The 21,238-nt window shown below is 42.2% G+C and overlaps 1 protein-coding gene across 10 annotated transcripts in view; it reads left to right on the forward strand.

Annotated features, from left to right (window-relative positions):
• CEP170 (centrosomal protein 170) overlaps nt 1–21,238 on the forward strand; it is a 176,142-nt gene that overhangs the window by 100,357 nt on the left and 54,547 nt on the right. For 8 of the 10 annotated variants that reach the window (XM_025203257.1, XM_025203260.1, XM_014519581.2 and 5 more), the window contains one exon: nt 15,989–16,138. The exons of the other annotated variants lie outside the window; for them this stretch is intronic. In XM_025203257.1, coding sequence (XP_025059042.1) covers nt 15,989–16,138 — 150 coding nt within the window. The remainder of the gene's footprint in view (nt 1–15,988; nt 16,139–21,238) is intronic. 10 annotated transcript variants of the gene reach the window in all.

Below are 21,238 nucleotides of genomic sequence, written 5' to 3' on the forward strand. Positions count from 1 at the left end.
CCCTGACACACAAATCAGCAACCGGGGGGGCGGGGTCCCCCGGAGGGGGTGGTCCCCCATGCCACTTCCGGAACTCCCGCAGCCACTTCTAGAAGCAGTGCGGCTGCTTTTGCTGGTGGCCCCGTTCCCTGGCAGGCACTCGCAAGCAGGGCACTGGTGCTCCCACCTGCCCACCGGCTAAACAGGGAGTGCGGCCTGATGGGGTGCACCGGTGCTCTCAGGGGGTGCACTCCCTACATGTCGTCCTTGTCTGTCAGCATTTACCTTCTGTAACTACTTGGCATCTTTCTACACTGGATGGGCTCAAATTACCTGGACTACTAGGTCCTGGGTAGGATAGCAGTTAGCTATACTGTTTAGTTCTCTGCCCAACCCTAATTTCCCCTCTCGGTCCCTTTTCAAAGACCCCTCTCTTCAGATCCTGCCTCAGCAAAGATCCTCTCCTTATTAGGTTAGGGTCAGCTTGCATCCATATCAATCTTAGATCATATCTCTTTACTTAGAGGACACTTAAGCCCCCTGTGTGTGTTATATCTATTGTACCATTTATTACCTTATTAATTACACAGTAAATTTAGACTGGCTACATATGCAAATTTAATTCTCCTGGCCTTAAAAAGGTCCAACCAGCTATAGTTATTGCTTTAAAATGTGTAATAACTTTATAACTGGTTTTTATCCAGCTTTAATTTGCACATGGCATGATTGTATGGATCATACATTGTGTCCAATCGCGCCTTTACCTGCACGTGTAGAAGGGTCCTACAGGTCACATCTCTCCACTTATTTGTACATCATAAGACTTTTACACAGATGATACCTGTAACTTGTGGGATAGGTCTACTAGTAGCACAAGAATTCTTTTATTTGATCTCTCCAGAATGATAAGGTGCTGTCAGTGATAGATCCAGGGTTCTGCTTCCAGACCTGCTGTCTCAGTATAGATGTAGAGGGTGTTTTACCCAGACTTACACTTCCCGTATCTTAAACCGTGAAGGCTAGATGCATCTTGCAGGTAGAGCAAAGATATTTTGCTCAGGTTAGAGAGATTCTTATCCACAATGAAAAAGATCTCCATTCGGTGCACCTAACTAATGAATTGGCCTAAGTTCTTGACTGGGTGTCAGGCAGAGGGCATTAATCCTAGTCTGTCTGTTCTCCCTGATAAACTGGCTTATTTACTGGAGTTCAGACCTCATGACCATCTATCTGTCTTTCTTTCAGTTAAAGTACACCTAGCAAATATCTCAATCCTTTATCCATCTGTAGACATCCAGATATGTGTTCCCATACTCAAACCCTCAAATTCCATAAACCTTTGGCTAAGGTATTTTCCTATGTTTGGAATCCTGTTCCTCAATGGGATATGAATATTCACATCTTTGATGGTTCTGTAATTTATGCTGTTTTTATATATTAAGCCAGGCAGAAGGCTGGTAGATATGCATCTTATGGACTAAGTAAATAAAGAGATACAGATAGAGATAGCTCTATCTGTCTGTGAGGGGGGCGGGTGTTGGGCATAAGCTTTCATGAACTCAAGCTCACTCCATCAGATGCTGTGACAGGACAACATAGATCAGTGTATAAAATGGTGTGGATGATTTAAATACAAAAGGTGGGAAGGCGAGTTGAGGCTATTCGCTCCACTTCCTGTGAAGCAACATTCCTATTGACAATTATCACAGCAAGAAAGGTTGGAAATCCATAGTTGATTTTTTTTTTTCAGTATATTACCTTCTGTTCAGACAAGGTAACTTTTGAGAACCCACCTACCTAAAATTTTATCTGAAGTAGTTACTGTTTTCACTTGCATTAACAAATGAACATGCTGGTGTTCATCCCAAAGCCTCATGCTTTCTAACCCAAGACCTCATTGCACTCACTGCATGTCAAGAGAGCCTTGGTGTATCTATATAGGACCAAGTTTTTCTGAAAAAAACCATAGCTTATCTGATTCCCTAGCTTAAACAAAAACAAACCAGGGGTATACCTGTGTTAGCCCAGACACCATCTGACTGGGTATTGGCTTATGTGAAAATAAACTTTGAGACCAGTAAGGTGTAGCTGCTGTCTGAAAAAGCCCAGACCATTAGAGCTTAGGGCGCTTCCATAGCCTTCCTACACACTGTTTCTATAAGTGATAATTGCAGGGCAGCCATCTAAACCTCAATCCATTCCTTTATCAAGCGCTGTACAATTGTGAAAGTTTCCAGGACTAATGATGCATTTTAATGGTCCTTCAGTTGCTATTTACCTGGGGTCTCTAGGACTTTCCCTGAAAGTGTGCATTAGCATTGCTTTGGAGTTGCTCACAATGTGAATATGCATATGGACAATCACTGAAGAAGAAAGAACTCCAGTAACCCCAGAACCCTTGTTCTGTTTTTTTCTTCAGAGTTGTATGTGTTATAAAATTGTGGTTCAGAAGAAACAAAGTAGTAGGATGTACACACTGCCCTTCTTTCCCTTTGTGTGGGAACTTAAGGGCAAAACTATAGTGCACGCAAAGACAAAAAATATCCAGTCAAAAGCTTGTCATGTGTATAGTCACAGTGAAAACAGTGAATGTAGAAAACGCATCTGAAAGGACTTCAGTTTCTATCAAGTAATACTTTTGTGTCAAGATTACCTTATCTCTCTAAAAGTATTTGGAATAAAGTAATGGCTTTTCTCCTTTTCTTTCTATACCTCTTCTTTACACAGATGCTTCTAAAAACTTTTACTTCACATTGAAACAATCCTAAGAGCCCTTCATTCAATGGGCTTATTTTCCAGTATGACTATAAAATGGAAGGGGTGTGTGTGTGTGTGTGTGTGTGTGTACACACATACATATCACAAGCTTTCCTGAGCTGAAGCTCACTTCATCTAATACTGTGAAAGGAAATATAGAAAGCAGAGTATAAGAAGGACAGAAACATTAGAAGACAAAAGCCAAGTGTAGCGGGGGTGGGGAGAAAGGAAGGGGGAGGGGGAGGGCTGGGAGAGACAAGCAAACAATCAGTAAGCACATAGGAACAAAGGAACCATCTTATTCAGACTTGTATCCAATGTTCTGTATTCATTTATAGTTGCTGATATTACTAACATAAGGTTCTTTATTGAGAGCTGCTGGGTATTTTCTCTTGTTAGTTCTGAGACCTTCTGCTGAATGAATTTCAGGTGAATTTCAGATGCTTTATTTGTGAAACGAGTATATATATATATGTGGAAGTCAGACAGACCAGTAGTATAGAAGCTCACAATTCTCTTTCTCTCTCCCCCACCCCCCCAGTAAACTTGATTTCTCAAAGTCCAGTTTTAAATCTTTAGTCTGTATTTGTCCTATAGCTTGTTCAGCAGTGCCCTTTACTGTAATTCCAAAAGTAGTTAGTTTACAAGTGTTTTTGTAGGTATACTAAAACACATTGAACATAAAATAACTAATATATAATGAGGGGTTGTTCAGAACTAATTTACTCTGAAATATAAATATTAATAACCAGTTAAATATTAGAAAAGCAGGCAATTATTACTTGCCTTTTCAAGTAATAATTAACATACATTTTACTAGACTGCTGTGGTATTTGTGATAATCCATTTTATAAAAGTAAATGTCAAACACAAAGTTCTCTGTATTTAAGTAGTAACTGAAAGGTTTTGAATAAAATTGTCAACCAAATAGGGAATTCTGCAGTGTTTTTAACAATCAAACAAAAAAAACCCCTTTAAATATTTCTCGGCCTTCTTACATGGTAATTTTAGGTAGTTTCTGGAGCTCTTAATCCTTAGATCAGCCATGTTTTACGCTGCTTAAAGCAGTCATTATTCATTTTAAAGTTACACCACTCCAGGGCAGGATTATCTCTAATCTGCCTAATTTTGTCCTGTTCCATTAAGGTGGTCACTTGCCACAGCTTTTCTACCCAAGTTGGAGTCCTCCAGCATCCTAGGATTCAGTGGGTGAGAAGGGACACTGGAGTACTGCAGAGCCGGGCATGGTGCCTCACCCCTCTGGGACATTGGGTAGAATGCAGCCTCTGGTTACCTGGTGGCTGTGGTGCCTCCTACTGCCTCCTGGAATGGCTCACTGCTCCGACCAGCAGTGGCATGGAGTGGGGGGCAAGCTCCGGAGAAAAAAGGATTGGGTCCCTCGGAGCTGAAGCAGTGAGCTAGTCTGGGCAGCAGCAGAAGGCACCACAGCCACCAGGTGCTCTTGGGCTGCAGTGTTGGCTTTGCCCAGTGAGAGCAGTGAACCAGTCCTACCCCAAGTGTATTGATTGGCATTATAGCCAATGCCAATAAATACAACAGACTGAAAAACAAACACACAAAATGTTAAAATGTGGCTGACAGCACTGACTTGTCTTGTACTTCCTTCCTTTCTCAAGTCCTTGTGACAAGATATTTAGCATAACTCACAGATTCGTTGGACTCTGATGGTGTGCTGTGAGTGCTTTTGCGATGGCTTTGAACTTGTGATCTCTGGGCTGTCAACGTGCAACTTGGCACCTGTGCTACCCAAGCCCCATGGCTAGCACTAAGAAACTTTTTACTTGGGCTTCTAGACTTGCCCCTGCTCACCAAGCCTCTAGTGGCAAGTCCCAACTGTGCAGGTGAGGTACAGTCACAGTCTCATCAGCAGGGATCCTGGTTTTCTGTGATAAAAAAATCACAGATTCTCTGATAAAAATCCCAAAATCCATGGTTAAAATTAAATTCCCCCCCACAGCCTTGCTGGTGTTCCTCACTCCCTCCCCCACAGCCCTACTTGTACTCCTTGCCTCCCACCCACAGCCCCTGCTCTCAGCCCTGCTGGAGGGGGTCCCCAGCTGCCAGGGCTATAGGGCCAGGGACCCAGGTCCACAGCCCCCTGACTTCGATGGAAGACAGCCGCTCCTACAGCAGATGCACAAGTTGGCTCCCCCCCACCGCTGCCTGCTGCAGGCTTTGGTGGAGCCAGGTCCCAGTGGCAGCGTGCAGTCCCGGGGGAAAGGGAAACCTGTGCCCCCAGATGGGGGGGGGGGGCAGGGCAGGTGTGCGCTGCTGCCCCCGTTCACACAGAGGAAGTGTGGCCAGGGCATCATGGAGATTGCAGCGACAGGCAGCTTTTGTGCATGTCCCCGCTGTGCCCTGCCATGCCAGTCACACACACTGCGCTCCAGAGGGCCTGGGGGAGGGCAGCAGGGCAGGGAGCACAGCATTTCTGGGTTTGCAGCTGGCTGGGCACTCCAGCTGGGAGAGGCAGGGTTTGCAGTCTGCCCACTCCCGGCCGGAGTGCCTGGCTGGCTGCAAACCCTGCTTTCTGGCCAGAGAGTGCCCAAGCTAGCTGAGGGAGCAGGGAGGTTTGCAACCGGCTGGGCACTCTGGTTGGGAGGGGGTTTGCAGCTTGCCCACTCCTGGCTGGAGCGCTCAGCCACCTGCAAACCCCCGCTGCTCCCAGCCAGCTGCAAACCCCTCTTCCCAGCCAGAATGACAGACCGGGGAGTGCCCAAGCTGGCTGCGGACTGAGGGAGCAGGGAGGATGTAAACCTCCCCCGCTCCTGGCTTGAGTGCCCAAGTCATCTGGGGACTGAGGGAGCAGGAAGGTTTGCAGCCAGCTGGGCACTCCAGTTTGCAGATGGCCAGGAACGGTCGGAGTTTGCAGCCGGCCGAGCACTCTGGCCGGGAGCGGAGAGGCTGCAAACCCCCTCCCGGCCTGAGTGCCCAGTCGGCTGCAAACCTCCCCGCTCCCTCAGCCCCTAACTAGTTTCCTCCCACAGCCATGCCCCGCAACCCCCCAAGCCCCACTTCTCCAGCAAGAAGAGTGAGCCTAAAGCAGCCTCCGGTAAGTGCGAGTGTCAGGCCCCACCCTTTTCCCTCTACCTTCCCCTCCCGGCAGGGTTGAGGGTTTCCCCGCCCCTTTTGCAAACAGTTCTTGTAGGCTGGGGCTCTTTGCAAAAGGGAGAAATAAGTGGGTTTCTCTTCTAAAAGGGGAAATCCATGTTTTCTCTGATAAAAATGTGAAAACTGTAGTTTTCTGTATTTTTCTGTGGGAAACGGAAAACCCGGATCCCTGCTTATAAGCTGCCACCATATTGCCCCTAAGCCTGTGCTTTTCCAGGCTGAAGAGTCCCATGATTCTTAGCTTCTCTTCATAAGGCCTGTTCTCTTGCCCTTTGATCATGCGTGTGGCTGTCCTCTGGACTCTCTCAAGCTTCTCCACATCCTTCTTGAATTGTGGAGCCCAGAGTTGGATGCAGTACTCCAGCTGCGGCCTCACCAAGGCCGAATGCAGCGGGAGGATGACATCCTGAGATTTACTTGAGAAGCATCTATGGATGCAAGCCAGAGTTTTGTTCACTTTACCAGCTGTGACATTGCATTGGTGACTCATGTTTATCTTGTGATCAGTCGTGACCCCCAAGTTTCTTTCGGCTATGGTGCTAGCAAGCATAGCACTGCCAAGCCTATAAGCGTGTTGCAGGTTTTTTTCCCCCCCAAGGTGGAGTACCTTTCATTTTTATGTATTGAATGGCATCAAGTTTATATCTACCCACTTACTAAGCCTGTTCTGGTCAGCCTGGATCACCAGCTTATCCTCGGGTGTGGAAGCTCTACCCCAAAGGTTAGTGTCATCAGCAAACTTGGCCAGTCCACTTTTGACACCAGTGCCCACATCATTAATAAAGACATTAAAGAGAAAAGGTCCAAGGATGGAGCCTTGGGGGATACCACTGGTCACAGAGTGCCATGATTATTCACTTCCATCAGCTCCCACTCTCTGGGTCCGATCTCAGAGCCAGTTCCCCAGCCATCAGACTGTGATGTAGCCAAGGCTGCAGCTGGCCAATTTTTCCATGAGGAGATCATGGGACACCAGATCAAAGGCTTTTTTAAAGTCCAGGTATATAACATCAGTCTCTTCGGAGAATCAGTGATTTGGCCATAGACACAGCTTTAAATGTTTTTTCTATGTGCCTTAAGGTACCAGGTGCAGCTCGTGATGGTGGGGCAGATGGAGCATCCCACAGGAATTCAGGGGGCCTCCCCACGTGCTCAGCGGCGAGCCCAGAAGTGGACCAGAAGTACTTCTGGTGCACTTTGAGGTCTGCCGCTGAGTGTGTGGGGGACCCCACCCCCAGCTCGGCGATCGGCGACAGGGAAACCCCGGGCATCTCCCCTGACCCAGGAGGCACCAGTTGCTGAGCCAGGGAGGGGTCCCCTGTGTGCTCCCTGGTGGACATGGAAGTGGACCAGAAGTGCTTCTGGTCCATTTCTGGGTCTGCTGCCAAGCACACTGGGGACCCTCTGTGCTTCCGTGGGACGCTCCATCCACCGCACCATCTCAGCATTCACGAGCCTCCTGGTTCCAGGTGGTATGTAAAAAACATTTAAAGCTGTGTCTATGTCCGAATCATAGAATCTTTCCAAATCTCTCTGAATCAATTCAGAAGGTTCCAATTCAATTTGGAGTGATTTAAAGGGTCACCTAATTCGATTTAGATTCAGAAATTTAGCCGCTGAATCAGGTTGAATCTCCGCCGAATTGAATCAGCGACTGAAGGTTCACACAGCCCTAATAACAAGGCCCTCTTTGTCTGCATGACTAGGGACAGATACTATGCGTAAACCAGTTTAAGTGATCAGAAACTGATTGAAACCTGTAACAGAACAGATGTTCAGTGCACAGAAACCAGTTTGAAAATGGCTGAAACCGGTTTGAGATAAACCTGGTTGAATGTAGTATCAGACTTAACTGATTTGGGTCAAACCAGTTTATACAATGTCTGTCCCAGACTCCTTACTGGTTCAAAATAAACCAGACACCCACAGCATCCTGGCATGCTCTCTGGACTGGGCGGGGCTCTCTACTCCACAGCAGAGCTGGCCCCTCCCCTCTGCTGTCTGGCACAGACTGAGGGCTGTTCCCCCCCTCCTCTCTGCCTTGTCGAGAGGTGTCTGTGTATTAGCTAACGGACCACATACTGGCTACGGTCCATGCTGGATCAACAGGTGGGACAACAGTTCCCTCTGTTGTTTTCTTAATGTGGTGATAAAAACTGAGGGGTGATAAACACTGTTATTAATTCCCTGCTGGGCTAATCAGAGCATCCTGCTGGGGTCTGGCCACACCCCCCCCCCCCCCCCCACCTCAATACTGTGGAAGGGAGGGGGGGGGTTCTACTGTGGAAGGGATGGGAGGGCTGCTCTAGCACCCCCGGCTTCTAGCCTGAGCCTCTGCAGGCATGTGCCTGCATATCTGGCATGTCTGTGCAGTTACAAACCAGTTCAGCCTAGCCAGGTTAGACTAACCTGCAAAGATTGAATCATTTCAGGCTCAGGCTTTTTAAATGTCTGTCTCTAGCCCATGTGTGTATGCACACAAAATTGGCAGATACAATATTTATGATCTTTGCAATGAAATAAAATACTACAACATTTCTGAACACCTATATTTCTCCTATTGCAAAATTTTTATCAACCCTTGTAACAATGGTGATTAACTGAAAAAATATCTTCTTTGCTTATTAAAAATATGGACGAATACAATAAAGTAAGATTTTAAGTGGTATACGGTGGTGCCCTGAGGGCAGAATACCTTTTGGAATCTTTCTGCATATTTGTAGATGAGAGACTGCCTTAAAACAATTAAGGAACTGGAAAATAAAACAAGGACTAAGCCAAACATTTCTATCTTTAGAAAAATGACTTTCAGGTCGTCTTGCTTTTCAGCCCCAACATCCTGGGGCTTAATTACTTTTTATCACTGCTTCAGTGATCCATGCCAGAAAAAGTATGCTTTAACCTCACGTGTCCTGGTTGTACAACTACATATGGTTTATGAATGGTATGTTGAAAGTTAAGCAAGGATACTAAAACCTAGTAAATCATCTGAGCGTGAATATAACTTGCTTTATTTTTATTTGAATTCTGTTTGCATTTTACTTGAAGCATTCACTCAGATTGAGCAACAAGTTCAAGGAATAAATGTCAAATCTGAATTTTTCACATATCTGGCAGAATTTCAACAATTAGTAAAATTGTTTTCAATTTTGAAGCCTGAAAAGGACTGGAGATTTCATTGTGACAAGCATGGGATGACTTGCCTTGAGCATCGGGTTTGACAAGGTGACCTCCTAAGGTCCTTTCTAGCCCTTTTCTATGATTCTAAGCACAGAATTTATATGCAGTCATGGACATGTAGTTGGTTTTTTGGAAAATGAAAGAATATTAGACTTGGTAGGCTGGTATCTTTTGGTTTGTTTGCTTGAAGTTTTTTTAATTGTTTCTTCTAGTAAATGTTAAATTCATAGTTTTAACTTTTTTATGCTAGAGAATTTTGTGTTGTCTGGTTTTACATTCTGATTATGTAATCATACTGATTTATGGAGTTTGAAAATCTAAGAATACTTAGTGAGATAATTTGATAATGTGTAGGTGACCTGTTCCCCTGAGCTTAATTAGAAAGACCATATTGTTTTAAAATACTTAGGGTAACCGTTAAAAAGATCCATTGAAATCTGAGTTCCAGAAGCAGCTTAAATAAAATATGGGCCACAATATCTAAATAGGGAAATGGGATTTTTACCGTAGTATTTTGTGCTTTTTCTAAAAGGCAGAACATACTTGTTCTCATCATTTTCTTTTGTGATAGTGATTTTCACCTGTATTAATGCTTTGTCCTATATTCTCTTATGAACATGTGGGCTACCATCATTAGTGGAAATATCAGGAACTTAGTTTGGACCTGAAGTGGGCTCCTGGATTTTAATCTGAAAACTATTACACTCTACACCCACCATATTTCAGTCCTTTCTCACAGTCACTGAGGCCCCTAAAGTTGGTATCTTTCTTTTTCTTTTCCCTGCATATCCAAGACGCATCCAAATTGTCTTATATATTTCTAAAACATAACCTATTATTATCTTTTCTGTTCGTACAGGTAAAGGGCCGATAAAGGACTTCATAAATCTCATATATAAATTGCTGTAAACTTCTCTTGGTGATTGTAGACAATTTAATCTACTTTCCCCCAACTCCATATAAAACAGAACTAAGATACTTTACTTTTCCACCTTTTACCATCTCACATACTCTTTAAACTCATGCCACTCTCCCCATTTTCCTTTGCCTTAATTTATGCCTTTAATATGCTTTACAGCATTGCTGCCTACTTATTTACTGTTGCCACTCCAATCTCTTTAACTCAGTTGTATAAACCTTTAATTCCCATTTGTTCACTCTATCCACCAGTGCTTTCTCTCATGACACTCCTTAGTCATTGAATGCCCTACTTGAACTAGATTCCTTTTCAAGACTAAGTTCTGCTTGGAGAGTCACTAATGAAGCCATGACAGTAGGCTCCATTAGCAGATCTAAACATGTGAGAGAGGGTTTGAAGCTTGTTTGTTTTTAAAGTGAAATTCTTAGCTTTTTCTTTCCCATTTTAGCCATTTCAGAACTCTGCAAACCAAGGCCAGTATTTTTGGGAGGATCTTAGATCATATCACTTCCACCTGAAAAAGTAGAAGAGGAGTGTTGCTTAGGATGCTATAGAAGACACCAAGTGTATCAAAAGCTCACTTATAGGCTGCAGTTGTGGTGCTACTTCTGCTGAATGGGGAGTGTGCCTTATGGCCACTGGAGGGAACAGTTTGACAGTATGATCAGAGTATATATACTCCAGTGCAGTGGTGTTCAACATGTGTCCCACAGGCTAGATTCAGCATGTAGAGCTACGTCATGTGGCCTGTGGGGCTCCCCATGGGTCCAGAAATTTGTTTTTGGGGGAGCAGTAGCTGTTAATTGCATCTAGAGCCATGGCAATTAACACCACAAATTTCTGGCCCCATGTAGAGTTCTGTGGTCCAAATGACATAGCCTTGTGCACTGGTCAGGCTACAGCCAGATCCAGTGCTCAGGTTGTGCTGACTCACCAGACTGCACCTGTGGGTTAACCCTGCAAACAGGATCCAACCCATGGACTGACGTCATGCCACTAATCCCACCCATGGACTGGATAGCTTGAGCCTTATTGCTCTAGTACAGGAATTGTATTTAAAATAAAGGGGCTGCTTCATTTCAATTTTTTCGCACCTCTGGATCCTTCTATAGTCTTGCTGAAGTCGTATAACTGAACACACAACCTATGTTAGTGAACCCACTTATAAAATGGAAGTGATGCCTATATAGGCTTAATGTCTGTAAAGCAGGGGTGGGAAATTTATTTTGGGCGGAGGGCCACTTACCGAGTTTTGGCAAGCTGTTGAGGACCGAATGGGTAGCCATGCCCTTTGACAGGTGCCCCACACCCCCTGATAGCCATCTTGGGACCAGAAGTCCTGCCCCCTAACCCCTGATCTTGTCTACCAGTAGTTCCTCCCCTTGCGCCAGGAAGTACTCCTTTCAGCAAGGGGTTTTGCCATCTCAGAACCAGAAAAATACCAAATTATATTCTAAAAAGTGAACATTTACAGCATTCATTAATTTAATTAAAAAATATATATTTTTGCACAATAACTTAAATGAAGTCTTACACTTGTATATTTTGGGGTGTGGGTATAGGATTGTGGGGGGGTGGGAATGTGGGTGTGGATATGTAGGATGTGGGTGGGTATGGGGTTTGTGGGGGGAGGGTGGCTGGCGTGTGTGAGAGGGTGTGGGGGTCTGTGTGTATGGCAGTGTGAGAGGGTTGTGGGTGTATGTGTATAGTGGGCTGTGTGTGGGACTCACCCTACAAACACACATACACTTTGGCCCTGCCTGCACACAGACACACACACTGCCCCTGCCTGCACACATACGCGCACACACTGCCCCTGCCTGGACATGCACACACACTGCCCCTGCCTACACACACACGTGCACTCGCACACTGCCAGAGGCAACCCAGGCAGGGTGTGTGGCCTGGTGCAAATCAGCCTGTGTGGGGCTCCACCCCTGGCTGCAAGGAAACCAGCAGCAGATGTGGCGGTGGGTGAGGTGCATGAAGCCAGTGGCAGCACAGAGTTGCCGCAGCCATTCCACCCAGCTCTGCGGGGCCCCACAAAGTGCGGTGCCTGAGGCGGTCATCTTGATTCACAGCCCCCTAGGGACAGCCCTGAACACTGCCTCTGCCTACGTACGTACACACACACACACACACACACTCTCTCTCTCTCTCTCTCCCCCCCTCTTTCTCTCTCCCCCACTGCCTGTGTGTATGAAATGGCTAGGGGTGGGTGGGGCTGGACTCCAGCCTCCTGCTGCTGGCTCCCCCTGGGTCTTACTGCCCCTGGCTTCTGTCACCTTTGACAGGAGGCCAGGAGCAGATAAATATTTTCTAAATTTTTTAGGGGTCCCGCGGGCCAGATCTGACCCATGGGCCGTATTTTGCCTGACCGTGCTGTAAAGTATTACATATGTGATACAGTTCACCCAAATGTATGCACAACCTAACTAATTACAAAGGACCATTGTTGTCTGCAGAACTTTTAAATAGTTTTTTAATGTTTGCAGACTCAAACATACCTTTGGGCTCCAGGTCCAGAATAGGGAGGTTTGGAAGGAAGACACCAGAAAAAAATTAAGTTAGCTAATTTTGTAAAATTTTGAGTGCAATCTCAACTTTTCGTTTGTTAATGTACCTCACAATCATTATGGGTTTTTTTTTGCCTAAAAGAGGGAGACTGTGGACCATTAAGTTTGAGCAAGGAGATGAAGAAATGTTTAAGACTTACAATCTGAAGGGAGCTATGATTTACTGCTGTAATTAGTTACATTATTATTCCCCTTATAAACCTTTTTTCAGTGAATAATTTTCTTTTGAAACATTCACCAGTGCCTAAGATATCTCAGGCTTGATTCTTGCTAAAAAGTATGGGTTTTTTTAATAAATTTGAGCAAAAATTGCTCAGTCATATAAATGCAAGGAAGGTGGAAGAAAAGCTTTTTTTCCATTAAAGAAAAAAGCATGTAATTTTTTTAACTTATTTTTCAGCCAAACAGCTGGGTGTGGAAGACTGAAATTTGGCATAGAAATGACCTTCCCGTAGAGGGCCTCTCTTGCGGGGCGGGGGTAGCAATTCAATTTTGAATTGACTAAGCAATGAGCTGTTAAAATAAAAAGATGGTGATATCCAATATTAAGATGATTAAGAGACTTGTTTTCTCTGTGTAAACACAACCATTGTTGGGATTTTTTAAAAAAGAGAAAGCTCTGACCGAAAACCTGGCCTTCCATACTTAACTGCTGTTTAATATTTTTCTTTTAATCTTTGTAAACATGTCACAGCCAGTAGTACAATAGCATCATGTCCTTCCAGAGGAGACTTCTAGCCAAAATGCTGGCTAATAAATTGATTAAAAGCCAATTCTGTTCAAGGTTGCAAGAAAAAGAGCAAGTGTGAAATGAAAACTGTTCTTTCTATGTCAGCCTGTCGTCGTCTTTTCCAATAAATCATCGCTGTCTGACTGCATGTGGCCCATGAGGGGTTAACGCTTGGCCTGAAGGATTCTGCCTGGCCACCATTCCTCCCTCTGCTCCTGCTGGTGCCGGGGTCTTTAAGCTCTTCCTCTCTCCTCCAGCTTTGGCATCCTGCCCCACTCCTGTGGGGTGAGGCAGCACAGCCTGTGGCAACTTGGCATTGGGACAGGCTGTCCATGTGGAAGGGGAAGGGCAGAGCAGCACATGGTGTGTCCCACAGCCACTCATACGTTTGGTCGCCCTTCAGTGAATTGAGAGAGGAGCAAGAATATAGAAACAATCATTTTTCAATACCAGGGGCATCTGTATTGTAAATGTATTTTGCCTCTTACCTAATCCTGTAAATCATTCTTGAGCTAGATTGTATCCTTCCTCCTGTAAGGTCCATTCTTGTAAGATGGCAGCAGAAAATACCACTTAAAGGAGAGAAGTAACTTGATGCTTGTGCAGTGTAGTGCAGGGCAAATGTGCTGCACAGCATTCTGTGTTTACTGAAAAAGAGTCTAGTATATGATCCTCCTCACTACTAGAGTACTAGCCCCCAAATATATGAGACACTAGAGCTGTGTCCAGCCTTTACTATTTATGTTGAAGGGATATTAGTAGAGACATTAGGCTATGGGTTTATTATACATCTTTTCACTATATGAACAGAGAGGAAGATATTCTTTGCATCTTATCTTCAGCCCTTGTAGAATGAAGCAGAACTGGATTTCAGCTTAGTGTACCCAATATTTGCCTAACAGGAAAGGCCTGATGACAAGACTATATAACTTCAATAAAGCTTCAAATCCATGAGAGTAATGCTGCCGGGGACAGGGAGTGTGGTGTGGAGGGGTTAAAGAACTTTGCAACATCAGTAAAGATATTTATTTTCATAGTCAGTAGATAATCTGCTAATAGTAATTTGTGTGTACAAAATGCTCCTGCAGTTCTGATTTAAATGTAAATGTTAGAAGAACTGAGGTGTCCATGTGAATAAAGTGAGAGAATAAAGAGCTACCTATGTAAGAGTAAACTAAAGGTGGGAGGAGGGGCTGGATGTTGGTTGGTTTATATGCTTCCTTGCCACCTATCACACTTGTCAAAGATGGAAAGAGAAAGGGAACTAGATGTTATCTTGATTATGGGGACATGAGAGATGCACTGCAATTTTAAAAAGCTCTTGCAAGAGATTAATTATGCTTAGATAAAGTGTAATACTGTCATTTGAAATTGTAGGTGTGTTCTACATGCAAATGGTAGTATCAACTGGCAAAGAGGCTTTGTACCAGAAAAGCATACAAAACAGTTTTTTGTTCTCAAATATTGGCAAATGCACAATTATTAGTTTGTATCAACATATAGATAGTCAATTTCTGTATAGATGGTAACTTTCTATAATTAGACCTTAAATGGGAATTATTTTTTTAAGGAAGAAAAATGTCCTTTTTAATATTACAGGCCTCAGTGAGAAAGTGTTATGGACTATGGGCCTCTAGTGGTGAATTAGATAACTTTGGTATTTGCAATTAGATAGCTTTGGTATTTTTTAAATGTGTTCAGAATTTTGGTAAGCAATGTCTCCTCCTTCATAATTTTGGTAATTAACATGTCCTCCTTCCTTTATTAGTACTGGACAAAGGGTTGTCAAAGACCCAGAGGCACCAATCAATGGAAAATACTGCATTTAGAAAAATATCTTCTTCTATGTTGTGCATATTTTCTTTGGGGGGGGTTTTGTCATTAGTGATTTTTTTTTTAATAAAACTAATAGTTGTTTAGATGGTTCCCTATTTCGCTTGCATTCCTTCCATGATAAAGCAATCTTCTGACATAAGTTAATCTCAGCAGCAAGTTTTAATGATTCACAGTACCCGTAGTAATAACAAAAATAGTACTGGTACATGTAAAATTTCTCTAAACAGAATTTTCTTCTCCATCTTGTCAACCTTTAAAAAAAAAAAGTATTAATTTCCCAAACCCTAAAAATGTCTTTTTTTTTTTAATTTAGAGCCCTGTATAAACTACATGGAAAATTGAGTAGTAACTTTAAGTTGATAATCCTTCTTGTTTCTGTCAACTAAATTACATTCCGTTAACATTTTGTTAAAACATATTTAACATTTTCTTATGTAAGCAATTGCTGTCATTGCTGCATCAGTGTGAGGAGAAGTGGTTGATATAAACATCACTGGGGAGGTGTTCTAAAAGATGTGGTCTACCTTAATGACTTTGAGAGTGCTTGGTTTGTAACAAGTAGTAACTCTTCTAAAAATAAAAACAACAAAAACATTAAGTATTACTTTAATTAGAATATACTTAAATATACTATTTAGCAAATACAAGCATGTATATTTCTTGATATTGCATAATGTCTGAGGCCTGAAAGTACATTTATAAAAATAAGTACCCAAAAATAAACTTCTGGAAATGTTTTTGATTTGCTACTGAATTGTGGAATTAACTTACATGTCAGATAACTTAATTTACCAGCATTGACACCTCCATCCATCAAAATTGAATGCTGTGTCAGAAAGACATTGGGTTAATCCGAGTAACAATGTGTTTCATTTCCAGGTATTTGGAGTGGATGACAGCCAGGATTATAATAGGCCTGTTGTCAACGAGAACCAGAAAGATTTAGTAAAAGATTGGGCTATAAATTCTGCTACAGTAGTACTGGAAGAAAAAAGACCACTGAGTACAACTGGATTTCTTGACACAGAGGTAGAATTTAATTTTTGATGGTCTTCTTTTTTCTTCCAATAAGAGAAAGCACTAGTAATTGACCATTAAGTGTTAAACAGTTAGCATATGAGGTTTTACCTTAAAAGCATTAGTTCTGACATATAAACATTTTGCTTTATTTTAACTCTTATAGTTTAAGAAAAATTCTTCCATTAGAACTAGAAAAGTTAAATTATGAAGGTATTAAGCTACCTTTCTGCTTGCACTCGTATGCATGTACGGAAATGTAGTGTGAGCTCCATTGCAGTATTACATTTGTTGGTATGGGGGCCCCAGACTGCATTCCTCAGAGCTGAAATATTGAAACTGATTAACTAAATATAAGATCTTGAAATTAAAAAATTGTCTGTACATCTGACTTGTGATATAAAACCGCCAAAGTATGTAGGAAGCTTGTAATCGAGAGTCCCAAATAGGTAAATACATTTGGCGGGGTTGAGGGAGGAAGGAGCAGTGGGACAGGAATATAGATGGCTATCTTTAGAGTTGGAGTTTATTAATTGATGCCCTGCTCCTAAAAAGACAGTGAAGCTTCATACCTGGGATGCAGTGCGGTTTAGCCAAATTAAGCTTAGAGGAAGACTTGTGCTCTAAGGCTGTTTATGACAGTCTGGAAAAGTGCAGGATCAGGGGGGACCTGGTGGCTACCTATAAGTACACAAGGGGTGTTCATCAGGATCTGGGAGAATGTCTGTTCACCAGAGTGCCCCAAGGAAAAACAAGGACCAACGGTCATAAACTGCTACAAGACTGTTTTCGGCTGGACATAAAAAAAAAATGTCTTTACTGTCTGAGCCCCCAAGACCTGAAATAGACTCCCTCCAGACGTGGTTCAGGCACCTACTCTGGACTTATTCAAGAAACACTTGGATACTTATCTTGCTGAGGTCCTTTGACCCTAGCTGACTTCCTGCCCCTGGGGCAGGGGGCTGGACTTGATGATCTTTGAGGTCCCTTCCAGCCCTAACGTCTATGACATCTAAATCTATGAATCTCAGTATAAGTACATGATAAGTGTTGGTCCTACCTCTGGCTGTTCCTAGCAGGCATTCAGATACCATAATAATGGATGAAATGTAATAACTTGAATAAAATATAGAATAGAATAGGTTTGAGGTAGAATGAGTCTCAATACCAACAAAAGGTTACCACATCTACTTTTAATTTTGTTAGCAAAACTTACAGTCCTGCAAATAAGTTGGTACAAGCTTAATATAATCTTGAGCGCATCAAGATTTTGAAGTGTGATTAGTTTTTTAGCAGTAAGTGGCTCAGCACTTAATCAACCCTGCCACTTTTTTTCATAGCTAAGTCTTTTTGTTGGGATGATATTTTAGCTATTGTGAAATATTGATGTTGACATCTAGTGTGGATAAAATATATTTTAAAATATCTGCTGTGAAAATAATGTTTTCATTTATGCGAAAAGTCAAAACAGATAAATCGCTGCATTTTTTCCCTACTTTACTTTTGGTTGTAAACCTACTTCTTTATTCTCTTTCTTTTCTGTTCCCATCTCCTGCAGATCTCTGTTCCCTTATTGTCCTCTCTGCATTGTAATACTACCAAAAGAGAAGAATTTTTTTTGTATTTTTAATAGTACGTACAACAAAATATTCACATTTGCTATATTTTGTGTGTACATACGCAGATTAAGTCTACACCTGTGATCAGTGTATGCTGAACTTAACTGAATGAGATGCTGCAGAAGAGTTGTTTTTTGACTTCACACTCTCAGAGCTATTTGTTTCCCCTTCCATCCCCAACATAGTTTGGAATAGCTTTAGGGGTGCTCCAGTGCATGTTGGCTGGCACTACTGATGTGATCCAGTCTTATCGTCTCTTACTGTCAGTGGGCCTAACATGCCACTCAGTTGGAGTAACCAATAGGGGCTAGCTATTCCAGATTTGAGGTTTAAGTTCCTTTCTTCCTGCTGTGGTATTAAAGCTTTGGAAAAATCAGAATGGAGTCTTTTTTTACAAAGTACTGTTTGGCAGTACTAACAAGCTTGCTGAGTTTAAGAGATATAGTGGTGTCTCACTTCTCAGTTTCTGAGGCTGATTCATGTTGTTTCAAGACACAAGGGGAGATGTAAAGGAAAGTGCAAAGCTCTCAGTAGGCAAAGGACACAAATACGTGCTGTAAGAGATATTTGAGTATGCTAAGAAGGATGAGTGTACATGTAGGGAGAAAAGATGAATGGGGTTTGAAAAGGAGTTATTGACAATTTTGAAAGTAGAAGACCCAAATATATATGGAAGAAAAAGTGAAGTCAGTTCAGATTCAGAAAGAAATATGTTCATAGTAGCAAGATAGGAAAATAACTGTATTTAATACCTTTTTGGGTCAACTGGAGAGAGGGTTGTATCAGTTAATGTATTGAAAAAATAGTATTTAAACTGAAACTTGCTGGAAGTGGGCGGAGGTGAGAAAATTAGTTTGAGTGAGTATTGAAGAGGCAAGGACCAGGATTGGAAGGTAGAAAGAAAGAAAAAAGGGGGTTATATTGTCAGAGACTGTAAGTCTGAGTATTTTGGAAGGATCAAGGTGGTATCAGCAATGACAAATTACATGAAAGAATGTTTGGGTAGAAAGGTAATTTTAGACTATAGAGCTCTACATGAGATGCTACTGTGCAGTCGTTACTGCACAATTTATTTAGTACTTGTATTAGCAAGCGCTAAATAAACGTGCAGTAACTGGAGTTACTGAATAGTAGCACTGGCAAATGTCTTTTAGGTTACGCTACTGCACAGTAACCTAATAATACTGTGCAGTAGCGTATTAGAACTGTCCATGCTGTGACGCGCTACTTGCACAGTCAGCAACGTGCCTTAGGTGTATACATTTAAAGTATTTTTGAAAAATGCATAGAAAAGATGACCCATACATCCAAATGAGGGACTGAGATTTGCCCCAGTCATTGAAGAGATTAGCAGTACTGTTTTTGGCTCTGCAAAAGCCTGGTGCTTCTGGCCAAAATCGAGGGAGATGACATAAAATACAGACAAATAAATAAAAATCTTGGATTATTTCTTTGTATACTTTGATTTCTTTTCTTAAACTATTTATAGATTAGACAATAATTGTTGAATAAGTTAATTATGAGCTCAGATTTATTTCAGTCATTCAGTTAAAAAAATAAATAAAACAATACAATTTTACAAAAAAGGCCACTTACCACCAGAGGTCACCATGAAAGTTGTTTCACATTTAGAGCGGTAAGAGTGGAGTGACTAACAAGATAAATCTTTATCCATTTGATTATTGTGAATACTTTGAGCTTGGGAGGTAAAGATTTATCTTTTCCATATGCAGTTTCATTGTAATTTTCAGCAGATAATGTGATTGGTTCAGGCAGTTTTTAATTTTTTACTTGACTTCATTAGGATAAACATTCAAGTTTGTATCCACTTTTTTTTAAAAACTGTATACAGCAAAAGCTGTGTTAACCGGCACTTTATTAGCCGGAAAACTCTATTAACTGGCATTTGAGGGACACGGCAAAAGTGAGACCGGAAGTACTACTTCCGGGTTTCGCCGCTGCTGCGAGCAGAGTTCTTGCCACTTCTTCAGCCCACAGCCCAGGGCAAAACAGTCTGAGCGGGGCAAAGTAGCCTGCGCAGGGCCCCCCTCCCTGTCCCCCGGCACACGGACACCAGGGAGTGCACCAGACGGTGCACATTTGATTAACCAGAATATTTGACTAACCGGCATCCCCCATTCCCGGGGGATGCCGGATAACAGAGCTTTTACTGTAGTTCTCTTTTACTTGTCTAATTCTCTCTCCCTCTACAAGTGGAACCAGGTTTAATACTGCGCCTTCAGGTTTACGTCACAGTTTTGGTAATGTTATGGTCCTGTGCTGCTTTGAATGCTGATGTTTACTTTTTGTGCTCATTAAAAAAAAAGAAAGCTTGTAGGCAAACCTTAGAATAAGTTAGCTATATTCATTCAGTATAAATATTTGGTGTATTGTATCTGTCTTAGGCAAAACTGATGAATTGCCATGTTTTTTTTTTTACAGGATTTTTTTTTATCATTTACACTTAGACTTACTGACTCTTATAATGTGTACCTGAGCAAATTTTTTATTCAACCCCACTACTTCAAAAGAAACTACAACCCAGAATTTTCAGGTGGATAGTTATTTTTAGTTGCTTTATTTTTTAAGTGTTTTTTCCTCTTTTCTAGAGTTCACAGTGCTAGAATGGTTGTAGATGTTCTGGTGTTCCGTTATAGTTTTTCTGACTTGTATTTTTTAAAACCTGAGGTAAATGACTGAGTATCTATAATAAACCACAGGTGTTCTTATCATTTCCTTTTTTCTGAAGATATGCTGCTCCCAAGTGGAATTTGGAGGTAAAAGTCACAACGGGTGCATCTACATGAGATGCTAGAAGTGCAGTAGACTAATTTTCCTGCCCATTAGCATAGCATAGTGAAAGCCATGCTAATGTGCAGTAGAATAAGTCTACTGCTGATCAGCGCCAGTAAAAAACATGCGCCAGGGCTACTGTACAGTAGCGCAGATTACGGCGCATGTAGTACCTGTTATTACGAGTACTAAACTTAATGCGCCGTAATTATGGTGTATTAATGCATGTGTACATGTGCCCAGTGAGGGATTTACTTAGAACTCTCATTCATTGTGGGTTGTTGTATATGTGAAAGGAGTGAATAAAGAAAACTGGGTCAATCTATAGATGGTTTAAAAAGCTGATGCCTTCAATCTAAACCTCTCCTTTTGAAACTCAAACTAAGAAAGATTTGAAAATGTTCATGAAATCTTGTATGCTACTTAAAAGATGTCTCTTTGGTGAGATGGAAGTCTCTGAAAGGCTTTTGGTATGACTTACATTGTGGGGGGGGGTTAGTATTTTTAACTAGTATGTAATTTCTGTTTTTTATTAACTTATGCTGTTGGGTATGTTTCACTTAACCATAATGCTATACATAACTAGGGGAGGCAAGTGGGGCACCTGCCCCAGGTGCTGACTTAGAGGGACTGCCCGAATGCTTCTCCCAGGAGTCTTTATTGAGAAGCTGGGCAGCCCTGTGCCCAGTAGTATATGAGG

The sequence above is a fragment of the Alligator sinensis genome, unplaced genomic scaffold (assembly GCF_000455745.1).
Source record: "Alligator sinensis unplaced genomic scaffold, ASM45574v1 scaffold534_1, whole genome shotgun sequence".
NCBI classification, from domain to species: domain Eukaryota; kingdom Metazoa; phylum Chordata; order Crocodylia; family Alligatoridae; genus Alligator; species Alligator sinensis.